This window comes from Chiloscyllium punctatum, chromosome 9 (genome assembly GCF_047496795.1).
Source record: "Chiloscyllium punctatum isolate Juve2018m chromosome 9, sChiPun1.3, whole genome shotgun sequence".
Taxonomy (NCBI): domain Eukaryota; kingdom Metazoa; phylum Chordata; class Chondrichthyes; order Orectolobiformes; family Hemiscylliidae; genus Chiloscyllium; species Chiloscyllium punctatum.
The window spans coordinates 16,548,932-16,569,598 of record NC_092747.1 but is presented as its reverse complement, the minus strand read 5'-3'; the positions used below and the strand labels follow the sequence as shown (position 1 = coordinate 16,569,598).

Genomic DNA, 20,667 nt, shown 5'->3' with positions numbered 1-20,667 from the left:
CCATGCTAAATTGTCTATAGCTGTTAGGTGCATTAGTCGGTAGGGGGGGAGGCGGTGGTGGTGGTGGGGGTGGGGGGGGGGTGGGGGCGGTGGGTTACTCTTCAGAGGGTCGGAGTGGACTTGTTGGGTCGAAGGCCCTGTTTTCACACCGTAGGGAATCTAATCAGAAGTCTGATAACAGCAGGGAAGAAGCTGTTCTTGAAACTGTTCATGCGTATATTTAAACCTCAGTATCGTCTTTGGGTGGAAGAGAGCATAACTGGGGTGGAAGGAGTCTTTGATTATGTTGATTGCTTTCCCGAGGCAATAGGAAGTGTAGACAGAGTCAATGAATTGATAGTTATGGACGCAATGCGCTGAAGGGCCTTTTTCTCTGCTGTTTGATTCAAGAGCTTCTGTTATTGATACTTTGAAGATCTGTTTTATTGATACTTCTATAGAATTGTAACAATTGCCATATTTTTAAGATTATTATGAATGGATGTTTTCTAAAGCATACTTTGAAACATTTAAACATGCATTTGTTACTGTATGGCTCATTAGTTCTGTACAGAGTTTCTATTGGATTAATAGGCATGAAAGTGACTTGAGTTCACATGGTGGGTATGAGGAGCACTGGGGCAGGATGGGGGGCATGAGGTGCCATGGAGAATAAGAATGGGTTTGGGTAGTGGGGTGATGGTGTGTGAAGGGTGAGGGCTCGAGGATCTAAAAATCTAAAAAGAAAAGACGACTGGTAAATTGCTCCAGAGGACAAATGTGATCTTTTAACCAATCTGCATTGCTACCTGTGGGAAAATATCTGCTAACCCATGATAGGCCCACAAAAGCAAAATTGGCCAAACTGTACCAAAAACACCCAGAATTCCCAAGCAGGCTCACAAGCCAAATCAGACAGCCCATGCAGACAAAAGAATACACTTTAAGCTCGTTAACAATGACAGAGCACCACAGATATCTCAAAGCCCCAAGGACCCGTTCACAACCCAGCAATATCAAAGCCACACAAAGAGCAGGTCAGACAGAAAGGCACCAGCAAGGACATGCTCCAGGAACAGAACAATGGAAGCACCTCACCACTTCAGAGGAGACATTAACACCTACCTGTGAAGAGGAACGGAACCATCGATACTGTCAGGATGTTGCATCGTGTGAAGGAACAGGACATGCATCCAATAACTGTTTTCCAATTAGCATCTTTGTAACTAGATTACTCCATTTCCCAATACATTGTAGTTTCCCATTTCTTAATCCATTTTATTGTGCAGCATTATTATAAAACTGGTCTCATCCTCAGCTCTGGAAAGAGAAATCTGATCTACCTGTACAAACTGTCAGTTCTGTGTCAGCCGAGTTAGTTTCTCTTCCAGTGATATGGCTTGCAATAAACTGTTTGTCAATTTCACTTTGAGCTGTGTTTTGTGACCTCTAACCTATTGGGCACATTTCTTCGACACTACCTCTGACCTACTTCCAAACACAGTAGGCCTGTCTCTGAACTAATTTAGTGACTCAAGCTGTTCACCTTAGTCATAAAAATCCCAGCCTGGTTTTTGACCTGCAAAAGATGATCACAGCTTGATTTTTATTTTCTACTGTGTAAAATAATTCAGGTAGTGTCCATTTTTATATTTGTTTGAAGTCTCCTCTTTCTCTTTTGTTCAATAACACACTTAGTCATTGTGGTTCACAGGATAACATTCACTCCTCTGATTTACAGAGGCTAACACTCCTGGACAATGCTGAAATTAGACAGTTTGAGCTGTCTGAGTGTTTATGGAATTTGCTTCCCTTGCTGGCCATGAATTAAACTTTGATAAAAATAATTTTTATTCAGAACTATGCTTACAGTTTTTCTTCCTTTTTTTAAATAATATGATGCATTTTTCTTTTTGCTATTTTTCAGGATGTTTCATTATCAGCACCTGACTTTGCTTCAGAATAGGCAATATTTCTGTTGAAGATTTCTACCATGGTTCCACCAATCACCTGCTTTGCAATTTCCTTTGTTTTACCAATACTTCTAAGTGATGGATATATGGACTTCCTCGCAAACCTCAGTAAGTATTAAATTTATATTAGCTATGTTGTATTATAACTTGGATTTAAGACAACTCTGTATTTAATAAAGTTACATGACATTATGATAAATGATGTTCCAGTGTATAGGTTCAATAATGGATTCAACGTTTTGTTGGTTGTAGTCAGTTCAGTACATATGTGTAACCTATAATAATATCAGTAAGCACAGAGCCCAGACCTAAGTGTGAATCTGTGCTGTCATAGCTTTGCAAATATTTAGTATAGTGATTAAACGCCAAGATATCTGACTCAACAGATCCTAACTATCTGTGCTGTATCTTACATGGACTAACATTAGATTAGATTAGATTAGATTAGATTAGATTACTTACAGTGTGGAAACAGGCCCTTCGGCCCAACAAGTCCACACCGCCCCGCCGAAGCGCAACCCACCCATACCCCTACATCTACCCCTTACCTAACACTACGGGCAATTTAGCACGGCCAATTCATCTGACCTGCACATCTTTGGACTGTGGGAGGAAACCGGAGCACCCGGAGGAAACCCACGCAGACACAGGGAGAACGTGCAAACTCCACACAGTCAGTCGCCCGAGACGGGAATTGAACCCGGATCTCTGGCGCTGTGAGGCAGCAGGGCTAACCACTGTGCCACCGTGCCGCCCACAATGTAGAAAAACATATGTAGAAAACAACATACTGTGTTACGCATGAAAGGAGGGAACATTTGAACTCTCGCAATTTTAAGGTAAAAACGAGGATGGAACACGTAATGAAAATGTGTTCAGAAATGGTGGACCGGGATTGCTAACTTTTGAAGGTTTAAAATGTTGCAGGAAATGAATAAGTTGAGAAGGATTATTTAAGGAAAAGGATGAGGAGAACACGTCAGTGAAATTTAAGGGAGAAATGTTTTACTTTACAGAAGCTATCTATCCCAGAAACAAGACAAAGTTAAAACAGATGAGTAAGGTGAGAAGTAGAGAATGCAATAAGATGAAAGAAGATGATTTTAAAAACAGTAATTGAGAAACATCACTGTTAGGGAAGATGAAAATTCCATTAAAGTAATATCTACATGCCTGAAAAGATACATGAGATGCAGATATAAAAAATATAACAAGAGCTTTATGGATGTTACACTGCATTTGTTATGTATCTAAGCAGCATCATGGGATATTAACCTAGTTATAATTGTGTCAGGGAAGTAATATTTGAGAACACAGAAGTAAAGGATGTACCAAGTCATTTGTTGCAATTTTTAGCCACTGAAAAACGATGAGAGATGACTGCTTGAAAGAGCACAGGCTGGAAAGGGTCGGTATCCCACAAGACAATATGGGAGAAAAGGTTGGAAACACAAAGTAAAAATAGTCGCCCTGTTAATTACATTGCAAGGATGTTGGAGGAGTTGGTTGAGGTTATTTTCAGATCACTAGCGTACATGGCTATCAGCCTTCACTTAATGAGAACTAAAATTAACTTAATACAGTTGAGTGGAGTAGTTGAGGTTTAGAGAGGAGTGGGCTGGAAGCATGGAGTGAAGAGAACTGGAAACATGGAGACAGAGAGAACTGGGAACCTAGAGCAGGGAGAACTGGAAACATGGAGCAGGCAGAACTGGAAACATGGAGCAGGGAGAACTGGGAACATGGAGCAGGGAGAACTGGGAACATGGAGCAGAGAGACTGGAAACATGGAGCAGAGAGACTGAAAACATGGAGCAGGGAGACTGCAAACATGGAGCAGAGAGACTGGAAACATGGAGCAGGGAGACTGGAAACATGGAGCAGGGAGAACTGGAAACATGGAGCAGGGAGAACTGGGAACATGGAGCAGAGAGACTGGAAACATGGAGCAGGGAGAACTGGGAACATGGAGCAGGGAGAACTGGAAACATGGAGCAGGGAGAACTGGGAACATGGAGCAGAGAGACTGGAAACGTGGAGCAGGGAGAACTGGAAACATGGAGCAGGGAGAACTGGAAACATGGAGCATGGAGACTGGAAACGTGGAGCAGAGAGAACTGGAAACATGGAGCAGGGAGACTGGAAACATGGAGCAGGGAGAACTGGAAACATGGAGCAGAGAGAACTGGAAACATGGAGCAGGGAGAACTGGAAACATGGAGCAAGGAGACTGGAAACATGGAGCAGGGAGACTGGAAACATGGAGCAGGGAGAACTGGAAACATGGAGCAGAGAGACTGGAAACGTGGAGCAGGGAGAACTGGAAACATGGAGCAGGGAGACTGGAAACATGGAGCATGGAGAACTGGAAACATGGAGCAGGGAGACTGGAAACATGGAGCAGAGAGAACTGGAAACATGGAGCAGGGAGAACTGGAAACATGGAGCAGAGAGAACTGGAAACATGGAGCAGGGAGAACTGGAAACATGGAGCAGAGAGAACTGGAAACATGGAGCAGAGAGAACTGGGAACCTAGAGCAGGGAGAACTGGAAACATGGAGCAGGCAGAACTGGAAACATGGAGCAGGGAGAACTGGGAACATGGAGCAGGGAGAACTGGGAACATGGAGCAGAGAGACTGGAAACATGGAGCAGAGAGACTGAAAACATGGAGCAGGGAGACTGCAAACATGGAGCAGAGAGACTGGAAACATGGAGCAGGGAGACTGGAAACATGGAGCAGGGAGAACTGGAAACATGGAGCAGGGAGACTGGAAACATGGAGCAGGGAGAACTGGAAACATGGAGCAGGGAGAACTGGAAACATGGAGCAGAGAGAACTGGAAACATGGAGCAGGGAGAACTGGAAACATGGAGCAAGGAGACTGGAAACATGGAGCAGGGAGACTGGAAACATGGAGCAGGGAGAACTGGAAACATGGAGCAGAGAGACTGGAAACGTGGAGCAGGGAGAACTGGAAACATGGAGCAGGGAGACTGGAAACATGGAGCATGGAGAACTGGAAACATGGAGCAGGGAGACTGGAAACATGGAGCAGAGAGAACTGGAAACATGGAGCAGGGAGAACTGGAAACATGGAGCAGAGAGAACTGGAAACATGGAGCAGGGAGAACTGGAAACATGGAGCAGAGAGAACTGGGAACATGGAGCAGGGAGAACTGGGAACATGGAGCAGGGAGAACTGGAAACATGGAGCAGAGAGAACTGGGAACATGGAGCAGGGAGAACTGGAAACATGGAGCAGGGAGACTGGAAACATGGAGCAGAGAGAACTGGAAACATGGAGACAGAGAGACTGGAAACATGGAGCAGAGAGAACTGGAAACATGGAGCAGGGAGAACTGGAAACATGGAGCAGAGAGCACTGGGAACATGGAGCAGGGAGAACTGGGAACATGGAGCAGAGAGAACTGGAAACATGGAGCAGGGAGAACTGGGAACATGGAGCAGGGAGAACTGGAAACATGGAGCAGGGAGAACTGGAAACATGGAGCAGGGAGACTGGAAACATGGAGCAGGGAGAACTGGAAACATGGAGCAGGGAGAACTGGGAACATGGAGCAGAGAGACTGGAAACATGGAGCAGGGAGAACTGGAAACATGGAGCAGAGAGAACTGGGAACATGGAGCAGGGAGAACTGGAAACATGGAGCAGAGAGACTGGAAACATGGAGAAGGGAGAACTGGAAACATTGAGCAGGGAGACTGGAAACATGGAGCAGAGAGAACTGGGAACATGGAGCAGGGAGACTGGAAACATGGAGCAGGGAAACTGGAAACATGGAGCAGGGAGAACTGGAAACATGGAGCAGAGAGAACTGGGAACATGGAGCAGGGAGACTGGAAACATGGTGCAGGGAGAACTGGGAACATGGAGCAGGGAGAACTGGAAACATGGAGCAGAGAGAACTGGGAACATGAAGCAGGGAGAACTGGAAACATGGAGCAGAGAGAACTGGGAACATGGAGCAGGGAGACTGGAAACATGGAGCAGAGAGAACTGGAAACATGGAGCAGGGAGACTGGAAACATGGAGACAGAGAGAACTGGGAACATGGAGCAGAGAGAACTGGGAACATGGAGCAGGGAGACTGGAAACATGGAGCAGGGAGACTGGGAACATGGAGCAGGGAGACTGGAAACATGGAGCAGAGAGAACTGGAAACATGGAGCATGGAGACTGGAAAAATGGAGAAGGGAGAACTGGAAACATGGAGACAGAGAGACTGGAAACATGGAGCATGGAGAACCGGAAACATGGAGCATGGAGAACTGGAAACATGGAGCATGGAGAACCGGAAACATGGAGCAGGGAGAACTGGAAACATGGAGCAGGGAGACTGGAAACATGGAGCAGGGAAACTGGAAACATGGAGAAGGGAGAACTGGAAACATGGAGCTGGGAGACTGGAAACATGGAGCATGGAGAACTGGAAACATGGAGCAGGGAGAACTGGAAACATGGAGCATGGAGAACCGGAAACATGGAGAAGGGAGAACTGGAAACATGGAGCAGAGAGAACTGGATACATGGAGCATGGAGAACCGGAAACAAGGAGCAGAGAGAACTGGAAACATAGAGACAGAGAGAACTGGGAACCTAGAGCAGGGAGAACTGGAAACATGGAGCATGGAGAACTGGAAACATGGAGCAGGGAGAACTGGAAACATGGAGAAGGGAGACGGGAAACATGGAGCAGGGAGAACTGGAAACATGGAGCATGGAGAACTGGAAACATGGAGCATGGAGACTGGAAACATGGAGCAGGGAGAACTGGAAACATGGAGCAGAGAGAACTGGAAACATGGAGCAGGGAGAACTGGAAACATGGAGCAGAGAGAACTGGAAACATAGAGCAGGGAGAACTGGAAACATGGAGCAGAGAGAACTGGAAACATGGAGCAGGGAGAACTGGAAACATGGAGCAGGGAGAACTGGAAACATGGAGCAGAGAGAAATGGAAACATGGAGAAGGGAGAACCGGAAACATGGAGCAGGGAGAACTGGAAACATGGAGCATGGAGAACCGGAAACATGGAGCAGAGAGACTGGAAACATAGAGCATGGAGACTGGAAACATGGAGCAGAGAGACTGGAAACATGGAGCAGGGAGAACTGGAAACATGGAGCAGGGAGACTGGAAACATGGAGCAGGGAGACTGGAAACATGGAGCAGGGAGAACTGGAAACATGGAGCAGGGAGACTGGAAACATGGAGCAGGGAGAACTGGAAACATGGAGCAGAGAGAACTGGGAACATGGAGCAGAGAGCACTGGAAACATGGAGCAGAGAGAATTGGAAACATGGAGCAGAGAGCACTGGAAACATGGAGTATGGAGACTGGAAACATGGAGCAGGGAGAACTGGAAACATGGAGCAGGGAGACTGGAAACATGGAGCAGAGAGAATTGGAAACATGGAGCAGAGAGAACTGGAAACATGGAGCATGGAGACTGGAAACATGGAGCAGGGAGAATTGGAAACATGGAGCAGAGAGAACTGGAAACATGGAGCAGGGAGACTGGAAACATGGAGCAGAGAGACTGGAAACATGGGGCAGAGAGAATTGGAAACATGGAGCAGGGAGAACTGGAAACATGGAGCAAGGAGACTGGAAACATGGAGCAGGGAGAATTGGAAACATGGAGCAGAGAGAACTGGAAACATGGAGCAGGGAGACTGGAAACATGGAGCAGAGAGAATTGGAAACCTGGAGCAGAGAGCACTGGAAACATGGAGCATGGAGACTGGAAACATGGAGCAGAGAGACTGGAAACATGGAGCAGGGAGACTGGAAACATGGAGCAGGGAGAACTGGAAACATGGAGCAGGGAGAACTGGAAACATGGAGCAGGGAGACTGGAAACATGGAGCAGGGAGAACTGGAAACATGGAGCAGGGAGAACTGGAAACATGGAGCAGGGAGACTGGAAACATGGAGCAGGGAGAACTGGAAACATGGAGCAGGGAGAACTGGGAACATGGAGCAGAGAGACTGGAAACATGGAGCAGGGAGAACTGGAAACATGGAGCAGGGAGACTGGAAACATGGAGCAGGGAGACTGGAAACATGGAGCAGGGAGAACCGGAAACATGGACCAAGGAGACTGGAAACATGGAGCAGAGAGACTGGAAACATGGAGCAGGGAGAACTGGAAACATGGAGCAGGGAGAACTGGGAACATGGAGCAGGGAGACTGGAAACATGGAGCAGGGAGACTGGAAACATGGAGAAGGGAGAACTGGAAACATGGAGCAGGGAGACTGGAAACATGGAGCATGGAGAACTGGAAACATGGAGCATGGAGAACTGGAAACATGGAGCATGGAGACTGGAAACATGGAGCAGGGAGAACTGGAAACATGGAGCAGAGAGCACTGGAAACATGGAGCAGGGAGAACTGGAAACATGGAGCAGAGAGAACTGGAAACATGGAGCAGAGAGAACTGGAAACATGGAGCAGGGAGAACTGGAAACATGGAGAAGGGAGAACCGGAAACATGGAGCAGGGAGAACTGGAAACATGGAGCATGGAGAACCGGAAACATGGAGCAGAGAGACTGGAAACATAGAGCATGGAGACTGGAAACATGGAGCAGAGAGACTGGAAACATGGAGCAGGGAGAACTGGAAACATGGCGCAGGGAGACTGGAAACATGGAGCAGGGAGAACTGGAAACATGGAGCAGGGAGACTGGAAACATGGAGCAGGGAGAACTGGAAACATGGAGCAGGGAGACTGGAAACATGGAGCAGGGAGAACTGGAAACATGGAGCAGAGAGAACTGGGAACATGGAGCAGAGAGCACTGGAAACATGGAGCAGAGAGAATTGGAAACATGGAGCAGAGAGCACTGGAAACATGGAGTATGGAGACTGGAAACATGGAGCAGGGAGAACTGGAAACATGGAGCAGGGAGACTGGAAACATGGAGCAGAGAGAACTGGAAACATGGAGCATGGAGACTGGAAACATGGAGCAGGGAGAATTGGAAACATGGAGCAGAGAGAACTGGAAACATGGAGCAGGGAGACTGGAAACATGGAGCAGAGAGACTGGAAACATGGGGCAGAGAGAATTGGAAACATGGAGCAGGGAGAACTGGAAACATGGAGCAAGGAGACTGGAAACATGGAGCAGGGAGAATTGGAAACATGGAGCAGAGAGAACTGGAAACATGGAGCAGGGAGACTGGAAACATGGAGCAGAGAGAATTGGAAACATGGAGCAGAGAGCACTGGAAACATGGAGCATGGAGACTGGAAACATGGAGCAGGGAGACTGGAAACATGGAGCAGGGAGAACTGGAAACATGGAGCAGGGAGACTGGAAACATGGAGCAGGGAGAACTGGAAACATGGAGCAGGGAGACTGGAAACATGGAGCAGGGAGAACTGGAAACATGGAGCAGGGAGAACTGGGAACATGGAGCAGAGAGACTGGAAACATGGAGCAGGGAGAACTGGAAACATGGAGCAGGGAGACTGGAAACATGGAGCAGGGAGACTGGAAACATGGAGCAGGGAGAACCGGAAACATGGACCAAGGAGACTGGAAACATGGAGCAGAGAGACTGGAAACATGGAGCAGGGAGAACTGGGAACATGGAGCAGGGAGACTGGAAACATGGAGCAGGGAGACTGGAAACATGGAGAAGGGAGAACTGGAAACATGGAGCAGGGAGACTGGAAACGTGGAGCAGGGAGAACTGGAAACATGGAGCAGGGAGACTGGAAACATGGAGAAGGGAGACTGGAAACATGGAGCAAGGAGACTGGAAACATAGAGACAGAGAGAAATGGAAACATGGAGCAAGGAGACTGGAAACATGGAGCAGAGAGAACTGGAAACATGGAGCAGGGAGAACTGGAAACATGGAGCAGGGAGAACTGGAAACATGGAGCAGAGAGAATTGGAAACATGGAGCAGGGAGAACTGGAAACATGGAGCATGGAGACTGGAAACATGGAGCAGGGAGAGTGGAAACATGGAGCAGGGAGAACTGGAAGGATGAAGCAGAACAGAGTGTCTGAAGACTGGAGTGGAGCAAGGACAGTTGTTGCACAAGGGCCTGTTGCACGTGGTCAGTAGTTTGCCAGCCTGGTCTGACCACGTGTGGAAGCCCACTGCACTGATCTACTGCAATGTAATGTTTATCCGTAATCTGTTTATCTGATTGTAATGTTCATAGTTTTAACATTATTTCTTACTCTCTAACCTATAATGTGAATCACTGTCATGTTCTCTTCTTTACTTTTCTATTTTCTATTTCAGATTTATACTTCGGAACTTTGTAGCGAAGACGGCACAGTGGGAGGTGACATTGTAACTTTTCACTGTGCCCCTGTACTTCTGTATTTGAGTACACATGACAATAAACCTGATTCTAATTCTATTACCCCGTTAACATTAACATCCAGGCCTTCAAGCATATATACAGAGTGTACACTTTGCGCCATCAAAGTGCAGTAATTTTGCCTGCATAATTTTGTTGCTGACCTCAGAATGTTAACCTCCCAGATCGACATAAACAGATATAATGATACTACATAGGCAGAGAAAGGAAACGTTCTCAGTGTTCTGATTAATTCACACCCCTCAACCAACATTACCTCAAACCAGGTCAACTCATCATTTATCTCCCACTTGGTCTGAGACAATTGACTACCACATTGCAACATTTCTGTGAATGTGAAAAATGTAATATAAGTTCAAGATTTTGCTTCACACGTTATTGGAAACAAGTAACATTAATTAGCCTTGAAAGTCACAAATGAATACCTCCAACTTATAAAAAAGAAGATAGAAATAATTGCTCAGACGATTGACTTAATGCAATTTCAATTATTGAATATCACATTGAAAGCTTGTTTCAGTAATAGTCACGAAATCAACTTCAATCAATTGTTGTGAGAACAGGAGGGATCACTGGATCTGAAACGTTAACTCTAATTTCTCTTCACAGATGCTGTCAGACCTGCTGAGCTTTTCCAGCAACTTCTGTTTTTGTTTCTGATTTACAACAACTGCATTTCTTTCTGTTTTTCAGTTGCAAAAACCTATCTGGTTCAGAAATACCCTTTAGGGAAGGTAAACAGCAATTCTTATCTGGTCCAGCCTAGGGTCTCTCCAGGCTGATAGCAAAATATTGACTTTCAACTTCCCTCTGTAATGGCCTCATATCGAATTACAGTTAGAGTTTGGCAACAAATGCTGACCTTGTCAGTGATGCCCACATTTGTGACAAAAAGTTATTTGTCCTGATTTGTTTTTTTGAAGAGGGTTTGTAAGGGAGAGGTGCTGAATTGGCTACTGAAGATGCTATGGAGTTATAGAGTTGTACAGCACAGAAACAATCCCTTCAGTCCAACTTGTCCATGCCGACCTGCCTTAAGTAAACAGCTTGTGAGGTCTTTAGTTTTTTTTAAATTTGGAACAATGGAAACAGCCTGGATGGGTATGACCAGCTCTCACAGATCCAGATTTCTAGGTTTTAGTTAACTCAGTAACATCAGAAGCCTTCTGGGGTCTGAAAAGAGTTGGAGGCTTCAGTTAATTGGCTGCTATTCTCTCTGAACCTTCTCTTGATGTTTTTCCTCCTGGATTGGAGAACTGCATGTAAGAATTTGTGTCTAAATTTGCCTTTTTGCCAAGGGGTATGTTTATGGAATGTTATTATATTGTAACAGTTAAGTAGTAATGATTAATAGTAATGGGTGTTGTATTTATTATTGAATTAGGTTTTCCAATAGTTAAGTTATTCCAAATTTCTCTTTCTTTTGTTTGCATTTTAACTATAATACTTCAATAAATTCTGTTTTGCTTAACAGTTTGACCAGTCACATTGTATCTGGAACACAACACTTCACATTTACCTTTAAAATAAGAAAATGTTAGGGTTATGTTACCTTCCTAAAATATTTGAAGGGGTCTGGTCTGGTCTACCAAATGAAAGAATAAGGAAAATAATAAAAAAAGGACAGATCAATGATCCAGGTCCTCATGTTAACAGGTGAAGTCAAAGTAAGTGGAGAGTCAATGCCTGGAACTAAGGGAGATTTGAATAACTAAGGTTAGCTAAACAAGTAGTGGGTTAGGATTCAACACAACTGAGTCTAAAGTAATAAGATTTGGTGGTAAATATTTATGAATGATACAACATTTGGGAGTGTTATAAACTGTAAAGAGGACATAACATATACTAACATGTTGGTGGAGTGGGCAGATAGATGGCAGACGAAGTTCAATGCAGAAAAATGTGAGGTGATACATTTTGGAAGAAAGGAAATAGAGAATGGAACCAAGAGACATGTGCACAAGACACTAATGTGGCTGGTCAGATGGAGACACCAGTCAATATAATATAGTGTATCATAAGTTTTATTTATAGGGTATAGAGTATAGAGCAGAGTGGTTGTGCTGAAACTGTATAAAACACTACTTAAACCTCTACTGGAAGCTTATGTACAGGGATCTAGACAGAGCAAATTGGTAAAAAATGTTTCTGCTGACAAATAGATTGGGAATGAGAGAGTATAGATATCAGGCCATTTACAAAAGAAGCAAACGTGATGTCAGACAAATATTTTGACATCATTCGTGGTTTGGGTCGGGAATGGACTGCTTAGAACTGCAGTCGACAGGTTCAGCTGAGGCATTGAAGAGGACATTATAGGTGATTATTTGAGTGGAAGCAATATTCAGGGTTTGGGGTAAAAGGCAGGAGAATGGCACTCAGTCAGAATGCTCATTCAGTGAATCATAGAATCCCTACAGTGTGGAAGCAGGCCATTCGGACCAACAAGTCCGCACTGAACCTCAGAAGAGCATTCTACCCAGACCCTACTCCCTGTCCTAGCCCTGTGACCCTACACTCATCCACCTAGCCTGCACATCCTTGAACACTATGAGCAATTTAGCATGGCCAATCCACCTGACCTTTACATCTTTGGACTGTGGGAGGAAACCGGAGCACCCAGAGGAAACCCACGCAGGCACGAGGAGAATGTGCAAACTCTGCACAAACAGTCACTGAGGCTGGAATTGAACCCAGGTCAATGGCGCTATGATACTGCAGTGCTAACCACTGTTCTGTACTGTTTGCTATATGTTCTATGTTCTTTGACACTGTGGTTAAGACATGTTGGCTTGAATGACCTAATTTTGCACTGTAACAATTTTGTGATTAACATGTGATAGAATTGTGGATCAAACAACAAGTGGATCCTTCTCTTTAAAGAGAAGACTTTGTTTGCAGATTCCCGGTAAAGAACTTGATAGATAGTTTTGAAGGGGAGTTTAGATGGAATTTCCTACCTTGCACTGTTACTAAAAGTTGTATTAAGTCGCTAGGAGTACATACATTTTTATCAGTGGTGACTAATGTTGAATTGCAATTAGGACGTGATACTGAAAATGTTTATAACTTTCTCCTCAAACCATTTATTTTTGTTTATTTATCATTTAACAGCCGACCTTAATCCGCCGACCAACCTCACGATTGTGGATAGACAGCTTGGGGAAGTGACAATTTCTTGGAATGATGGCCTCAGTGAAATCATAAAGCAACATAGCTGCATTAGATATCCATTTGAATACAAGTACTTTGATTCTCACACTTGGCAAGAAGTAAGATTTAGATATTTTCTCTCCGTGTCGAAATCTAATTCCAAAGTGCTGTAGTTTATTACAAACTTTCACTTGGAAGAAAAACAGGAATGTGGTTATGGAGAATTCGCTTTCTGCGCTTCCCAGAAATGCTCCTGTCTCCCTTTAAGACATTGATGGCCAACAATTGTGAAACTTCTGCAGATGCTACATTTAATTGGCAGGGAAAAAAAGATATAGCATTTTAGTCTTTAATGTTTCTTGCCTTTTCTGGGCAAACACAACTGAGTTTGGAAATTCAGAAGCATGAGGGAATCCATGCTGTCAATGTGGTCTCCTCTATATTGGAGAGACAAAATGCCGACTGGGTGATCGCTTTGCTGAGCACCTTCGGTCTGTACGCAATCAGGTCCCGTGGCTTGCCACTTTGACACATAATCCTGCTCCCATGCCCACATGTCTGTCCTTGGCTGCAATGTTCCAGTGAAGCTCAACGCAAACTGAAGGAACAGCATCTTGTCTTCCGACTAGGCACGTTACAGCCTGCCGGCCTCAACATGGAATTCAACAATTTCAGATGATTATCCCATCTCGACCCCTCTGTTTTCATTCTGCTCTGTACTTTTATTTCATTTATTTCATATTTTTAAAGTTTTTTTCACTGTTCTGTACCTCTTATTTCTTGATTGTCTCTCTTTCTCTTGTTCCCCACTCTCTCATCACCTTTTTCCTCTCCTCTTCCCCCTTTGCTACCCTTCTCCCCTGTTTTCCAATTTGCCTCTGTTTCACCCATTTCCCCACCCCCCACTACCTTCACATATTTTGTCACATAGCACTGGCTTCAGTCTTGGTCATTCACAACTTCTAATCTCCCTGTGATCTCTCTATGCGCTGTCATTATCACCTCTTTATTGCTACCTTTGCTTCTGGAGCCATGACTCACCTTCTCTCAGCCTAGTATAAATACCTCCATTAGACTCGAAATGTCAGCTCTTTTCTCTCCTTACCGATGCTGCCAGATCTGCTGAGATTTTCCAGCATTTTCTCTTTTGGTTTCAGATTCTAGCATCTGCAGTAATTTGCTTTTATCCCATGCTGTCAGGGTTATTTTATGTCCCAGCTATCACTATCCAGGAATGATGCAGGCACAATGTCAATAAGGCAAAGGTAAAAATCACACAACATCAGTTTATCGTCCTACAGGTTTAATTAGAAGCACTAGCTTTTTGAGCAGCGCTCCAAAAGCAAGTGCTTCCAATAAAAAACCTGTTGGACTATAACCTGGTGTTGTGTCACTTTTACCTTTGTACACCCCAGTCCAACACCGGCACCTCCAAAATATGACAAAGGGTCAGCCATAGTGTCATGTTACATAGTTTTATCACATAGTTACACTGGTCAGCCATAAAGCTGTGAGGATAATCACTTTAACCTCAGTAATGGGGAAGCATTTCAGCACTAACATTTGGGATAAAATTAAGCATCATTTTGGCAAACTCGGATGAGTGAACAAAATCAAGTGCAAATTATATATGGACAGATTGTGTTTAATAAACCTGACTGAGTTTTTTGAGGTGGTCACAGAGAGGGCAGATGAGGGTAATGCAGCGATGTGATGGACATGGACATTTGATAATGGCAAAAAATTGCTGGAATGTGTTGAAAAGTACAAGATGAAATGGAATGTGGACAACGTGAATGACAGCGAAATAAAATAAAATAATGGATAACATTCTGAAGAACAGAGGGCTCTAGGATTATTGATGTTCAAATTTATTAAAGATGACAAGGCAGGCTGAGAGAGCAGTTAATCAAGCCTACGTGACCATAGAGTTTCAGATGTGGTCTGTAAAAGCAAGGACATTATGACAAACCTCTATATATCCAGAATAAATTTTGTCGAATGGATTCCCAATAAAGTTAAGGTGGATGTTGGTAACATCACACCTCAAGATGTCTGCCACCTTTATTTGCAGTAATACACCAAGCAGGATCTGTTTAAACACATCTTTGAATAGTTTACTGCCATGTTACAGCATAAAGCCTTCTTGCAATGGTACACTGGATGAGGTGGAGCGTACTAAGGCTGAGAGCAACATGAATGGCCTAGTTTCTGAGTCCCAGCAATATCAGGACACTAGAATTGGAGATGAAGGTAAATTTGAAAAAGAGGGTGAGGAAGAGGCTGCATAAATAGAATTGCATGTTTTGAATTTTTAAACATGTTTTCTTTGTTGCATTAAGACCTGTTTCTGAAGTTTGTCTTGTTTCCTGTTCTGTGGTTTCATATTTTCTGATTTGTTTTAACTACTGGTTTTGGTTTGAATAAAAATTGTTGACAGTAATTTAAAAAAAAAACAATGGTTCACCCACATCAGGAGAATGTGGTCCAGTTCTGAGTAGCACACTACATAAAAGGTATGACAGGATTAAGGAAAAGTTTTAAGGAATTGTTCCAGTGATGAAGAAGTTTGGTAATGTGGATAGATCGCTGAAATAGGTCTACTCTCTTTGGGGAGAATCTCCTTCAGTACAAGTTGAAAAGCCTGGTTAGGGTGGGGAGAGACAAACTGTTCTTAAAAAGTTCAACACTCACGAACTAGAGATTTAAGGTGATGGATTTTTTTAAAAACTGATGAAATGAGAGTTCTTTTGAATCCATTGAGTGGTTAGAATGTGAACTGCACAGGCTGAGGGTGTGGTGGTGGGAAGTCTAATCGTGCCTTCAAGAGAGAATTGGATTTTTTTCTGAATAGAAAAGAAAAATTGCAAGACTACTGAAAAAAAATGACACTGGAGAGGGAGAATTGCTATGGTAAAGAGTTGGCACAGACACAATGGATCGAAGTGCTGTAATCATTCTATTCTACAATCATATAATAACTGAGGTCCAGCACAAGTTCAAATCACCACTTGTGTTTCTCTAAAGCCAGTACTGCCAATCATGGAGGTGCACGATCTCCCCATTGCTTAACCTTAGAGGACTGTGACACCCTTATAAAGTGCAACCTACGCCATGAACTATTTAGCAAAGTGTAGGAACACAAGAAAAATGTGACTGATTGGATGATTTCAAACAACAGTAATTACACAAATTGTTCTAACTTCTACCATAGGATTCCAGGCTTCTGCAACCAGAATATATGAAAAGATTTGAATTGCACAGGGGTGTTTACATACGAGTTAAAAATGTGCTTCTGGATGAACACAAAAGAACAATAAAAGAAAGCAACTGGACAGTAATGGACATTCAACCACCACCTGGTATGGTGGGCGCGGGGAGGGGGGAGTGCAGATTTGTGTATTGTGTATGTGTGTGTTTGAGAGAGAGAGAAAACATGTGAGTGTGTGTCGATGTATGCTTGGTAAAGGGTGTGTGCGAGTGTGACGGATTATCTGTGTCTATGTGTTTATGTGTGCGTGTGTGTTTGTGTGTGAGAGTGTGCGTGTATGTGTTCATGTGTGTGAGTATGTGTGTCAGAGTGTGTAGTGTATTGGGGTCACCTGTAGCGTGATATGAATCCTGGTTGAGGCCTTCCTCATGAACTTGGCTATTAGCCTCTGCTGGAACAATGTCAGTGAAACTTAGATTGCACCAGAAATGTGGACTGGAATCTTGGCGATTTTTAAACGATTCTGGAATCATTCTAACTCTCAGAAAATTTGGGCCAGAGTCATTACATAGCAGAGAGAAGTCCTTTGAGTCCATGCCAGTTCTCAAGAGAACAATTCATGTTTTATTTTTCATTTCTCCCCATCCCTCTAAGTTTGTTTCCTTGTTTAAAAATGTTATTAATTTTGTTTTGACACTGCGGTGAACCCTCCTGTTAATTAAACCAAACATCCAGAAAAGCTCACCTTGCCTGAGCTCACCTTGCCTTGACAGAGAATTTCTGAATTCTACTATTTTAAGAAAATAACATCAACTTATTTTTTAACTCTAAAAGTGAACATTAAACAACTATTCACAACTCTAAGCCTCCCTTTCTCTTAACTTATTAGTTGCCACCAACTCTATACAATATGCTGTTCCAATAAGAAACTTATTAAAATTACATCAACTTAATTTCAAAACCACCCATCTGCTGTCATCTTCTGTGTCTTTCATCTTTCATCTGAAGATCTCCCAGGGTCATCTTCTTTCTTTTTATGCTAGTATGTTTCATATAAAAAAAGGTATCTTTAATAGAGATTGTCTCCTAATATCATGGGAAGCAAGGTGTTAGCTATCTATGCATTTCTGTCTCAACGGCAGTTGTTCTCTGACCAATTTTCAAAACGTTTGCATTTTACACTTTCGCAACATCGGATCGTCTCATTGGTTCAATGTTTGCAAAACAATAAATTCAAACTCAATTGGGTTTTAGCATCCTGGGGTATAATTTAAATTGATTGGTTAAATTCAAATTGCTGTGTCAGAACAGCAACTAAAACTCAGGAATCCATTTCACAGCCAAATGTTACATATTTTCAATTTTCCAGTACACACTGAGATTGTCATCTAGTCATATATACAGGTGCTTGTAAGCTCTCAGTTCAGACAGCATTTGCTCTCTCTTAAAGGTACAGTACACACCTTAACTTCATAATAATTTTAATCTTCAATATTTTCATTAAAAATTTATAATTATTCATCATCTCCATTTTTAGCACCTTTGAAGGCATTACACGCCAGATGATTATTTCCTCACATTCCCACACCCTTTCTCACTTCTCCAAAGCTTTAATTATGTCCCTTAATCCAACTACCATTAGTTAATAAGAACAACTGCACTTCATCTGTTTTACCTGACACTGCCAAAAGATTACCCAACTCTCTCTAATCTCCCCTCAATCTGGTTTACTCTGAGGAGAATAAGCCCAGCCTCTTCAACCTTCAACTTTCCATCATCACTGGAACTACTCTGGTAAATCTCCTTAACACCTTCTTAAGGATCCTTCTAAGTTATGGTGAGCTGGTTAAGAATATGTTGTATGTGGTCAAAGCTGAGCTTTCCAAGGGTTTATCTTTGCTTTAGTACAACACCCTTTATTTATTAAGTCCAAGGTCCTTTCTGCTTTTCCAACCGCACTCTCAATAAGTCCTGCCACCATTAAAGATCAAAGTACTTGGACCACATGGAACCGCAATTGTGGAATATAACATGAGACTGGAACACATGGACAGCCAAAGATCATGAAACAGGGATTCTTCTTCCACTGGCATCAGGTCATTACAAATATGAAATTAAGAAGAAATGTCAAAAGATTCACGTGGAATGAGCCTGAGGAAAACCTTTGACTGTTTGTCCTTCTTCCATTTCCTGTCAGCTACATTGACACTAACGCACCCTTTTCTCCCGTGCGAGAGTCTGTTTCACTGCCCCAGCTCCTCTCCCACATAATCACCACCAGCGAGAATCAGTCCTGGTGAACTGCTCATGGCCTTGCTCAGGTCCTCTCTCACCATTGCCACCTACTGTTGGAGGTCTGTTACGTTAAGAAAGCTTCGCACAGCCTTTTCCAAGGCAATAAATGTTGTCCTTGGTTGTACATCATTCCAAGGTCCATATTTTTAAAAATACGTACCTTGTCAAAGCTGGGATTAGAGGGAAATCTATATTAAAGTTTACTTTAAAGCTGAGACCAGTGCATTTTCACTCAACATTGTAGTTACGTGTATCAGATTTAATTTTGAAAGAAAATATCTCTGACAACAATCTGTTTAAAAAAAATTTTGTCAACTAAAAATATTTTAACGAGCCCCGGACATAAGAAATGATTTAACTAAAATCCTGTTTGTATCATGCAGGTGATCAAGAAACATTGGCTTTCAATTTCTCATGTGTTCTCTATAATCATTCAACCATGAATTGTACATGGAACAGTGGCAGGCAAGCAGCAAATGACACACAATATAAAATGTATTACAGGTAAGCTCAATTAGGTCTTATCTCAATTTTAAGTGAGTGTTCCTTTATTCCGCAACTGTACACTCTGGAACATAATGTCAACATCTCGGCATCTTCCCTGTCAAAAACCCTCAGGATCATATGTATTTCAATAATTTGCTTGTTTAAATTAAAGTGAATAAAGATCTAATTGCTATTCTGGGTCTGTACACAATGGAGATTAGAAGGATGAGGGGAAGTTTCATTAAAGCTTGTGGAATACTAGGAGGGTTGGATAAAGTGGGCATGGAGAAGATGATTATTCATAGGAGAGAGCAGAATCCTAGAGTATAGCATCAGAGTAAAGGGACAACCCTTTAGAAGTGAGTTGTGGAGGAGTTTCTTTAGGCAGAGAATGGTTAATCCGTGGAACTCATTGCCACAGAAGGCTGTGGAGGCCATTGAATGTATTTAAGACAGAGATAGATAAGCTGTTGATTATTAAAGGGATGAAAGGTTGTGGAAATAAGACAAGTGAATGGGGTTGAGGAACATATCAGCCATGATTGAATGGCTGACCAGACTCGATGAGCCACAAATAGCAGAATTCTGCTCCAATATCTTCTGGTGCTATGATCTAAGCATCAAATGTGAGTACATAATAAGTTAAGACATCTTCAAATCCATTGCTAAGGTGTTTACATTAAAGACAAACATTTTCCCTTTAAGACAGAATGATGTAACTCTGCAGTGTACTCATTATATGGATGTCGGTGGGAAAAAGGGATGCCACATTGATCCAGGCACAGTTGATGTCGAGGAGAACATTCTGATATGTGTCAATGGATCGAATAGTTCAAGAACGATTCAACAATATTACACAGAATTTGACCCACAGGAATATGGTACTCACCTGCTCTTTTCTAAGTGCAGTGTTTTAAGTTTTGTCAACTGTTGCGTTGCTCAATGCATTAAAGGTTGAATTGATTGTGAATAGCTTTGTGTTCTTAACTTTCAGAGGTTTACAACCCACCAGTAAACCTTGAGGTTTTGCCAAACCTGACAGTGAAGTGGGACATGCCTCCCGCCTATGATATTAATATTCATTGCTTTGCGTTTGAACTGAACGTCACCGATCTGGATCAGGGTAGAACTGAGGTAAAGTTCACTCTCTGAATTGCTAACCTTTGAAATATTTTTAAATCCACCAT

The 20,667-nt window shown here is 43.0% G+C and overlaps 1 protein-coding gene across 3 annotated transcripts in view; it reads left to right on the top strand.

Moving 5' to 3' along the window:
* The window catches only part of LOC140480983 (interleukin-13 receptor subunit alpha-2-like), a 56,897-nt gene that overhangs the window by 23,456 nt on the left and 12,774 nt on the right, over positions 1-20,667 (top strand). For all 3 annotated transcript variants that reach the window (XM_072576594.1, XM_072576593.1, XM_072576595.1), the window contains exons 2-7: positions 1,907-2,060; positions 13,450-13,607; positions 16,703-16,850; positions 19,378-19,498; positions 20,186-20,361; positions 20,475-20,614. In XM_072576594.1, the coding sequence (XP_072432695.1) occupies positions 1,973-2,060; positions 13,450-13,607; positions 16,703-16,850; positions 19,378-19,498; positions 20,186-20,361; positions 20,475-20,614 (831 nt within the window). In that variant the 5' untranslated portion in view covers positions 1,907-1,972. The remainder of the gene's footprint in view (positions 1-1,906; positions 2,061-13,449; positions 13,608-16,702; positions 16,851-19,377; positions 19,499-20,185; positions 20,362-20,474; positions 20,615-20,667) is intronic.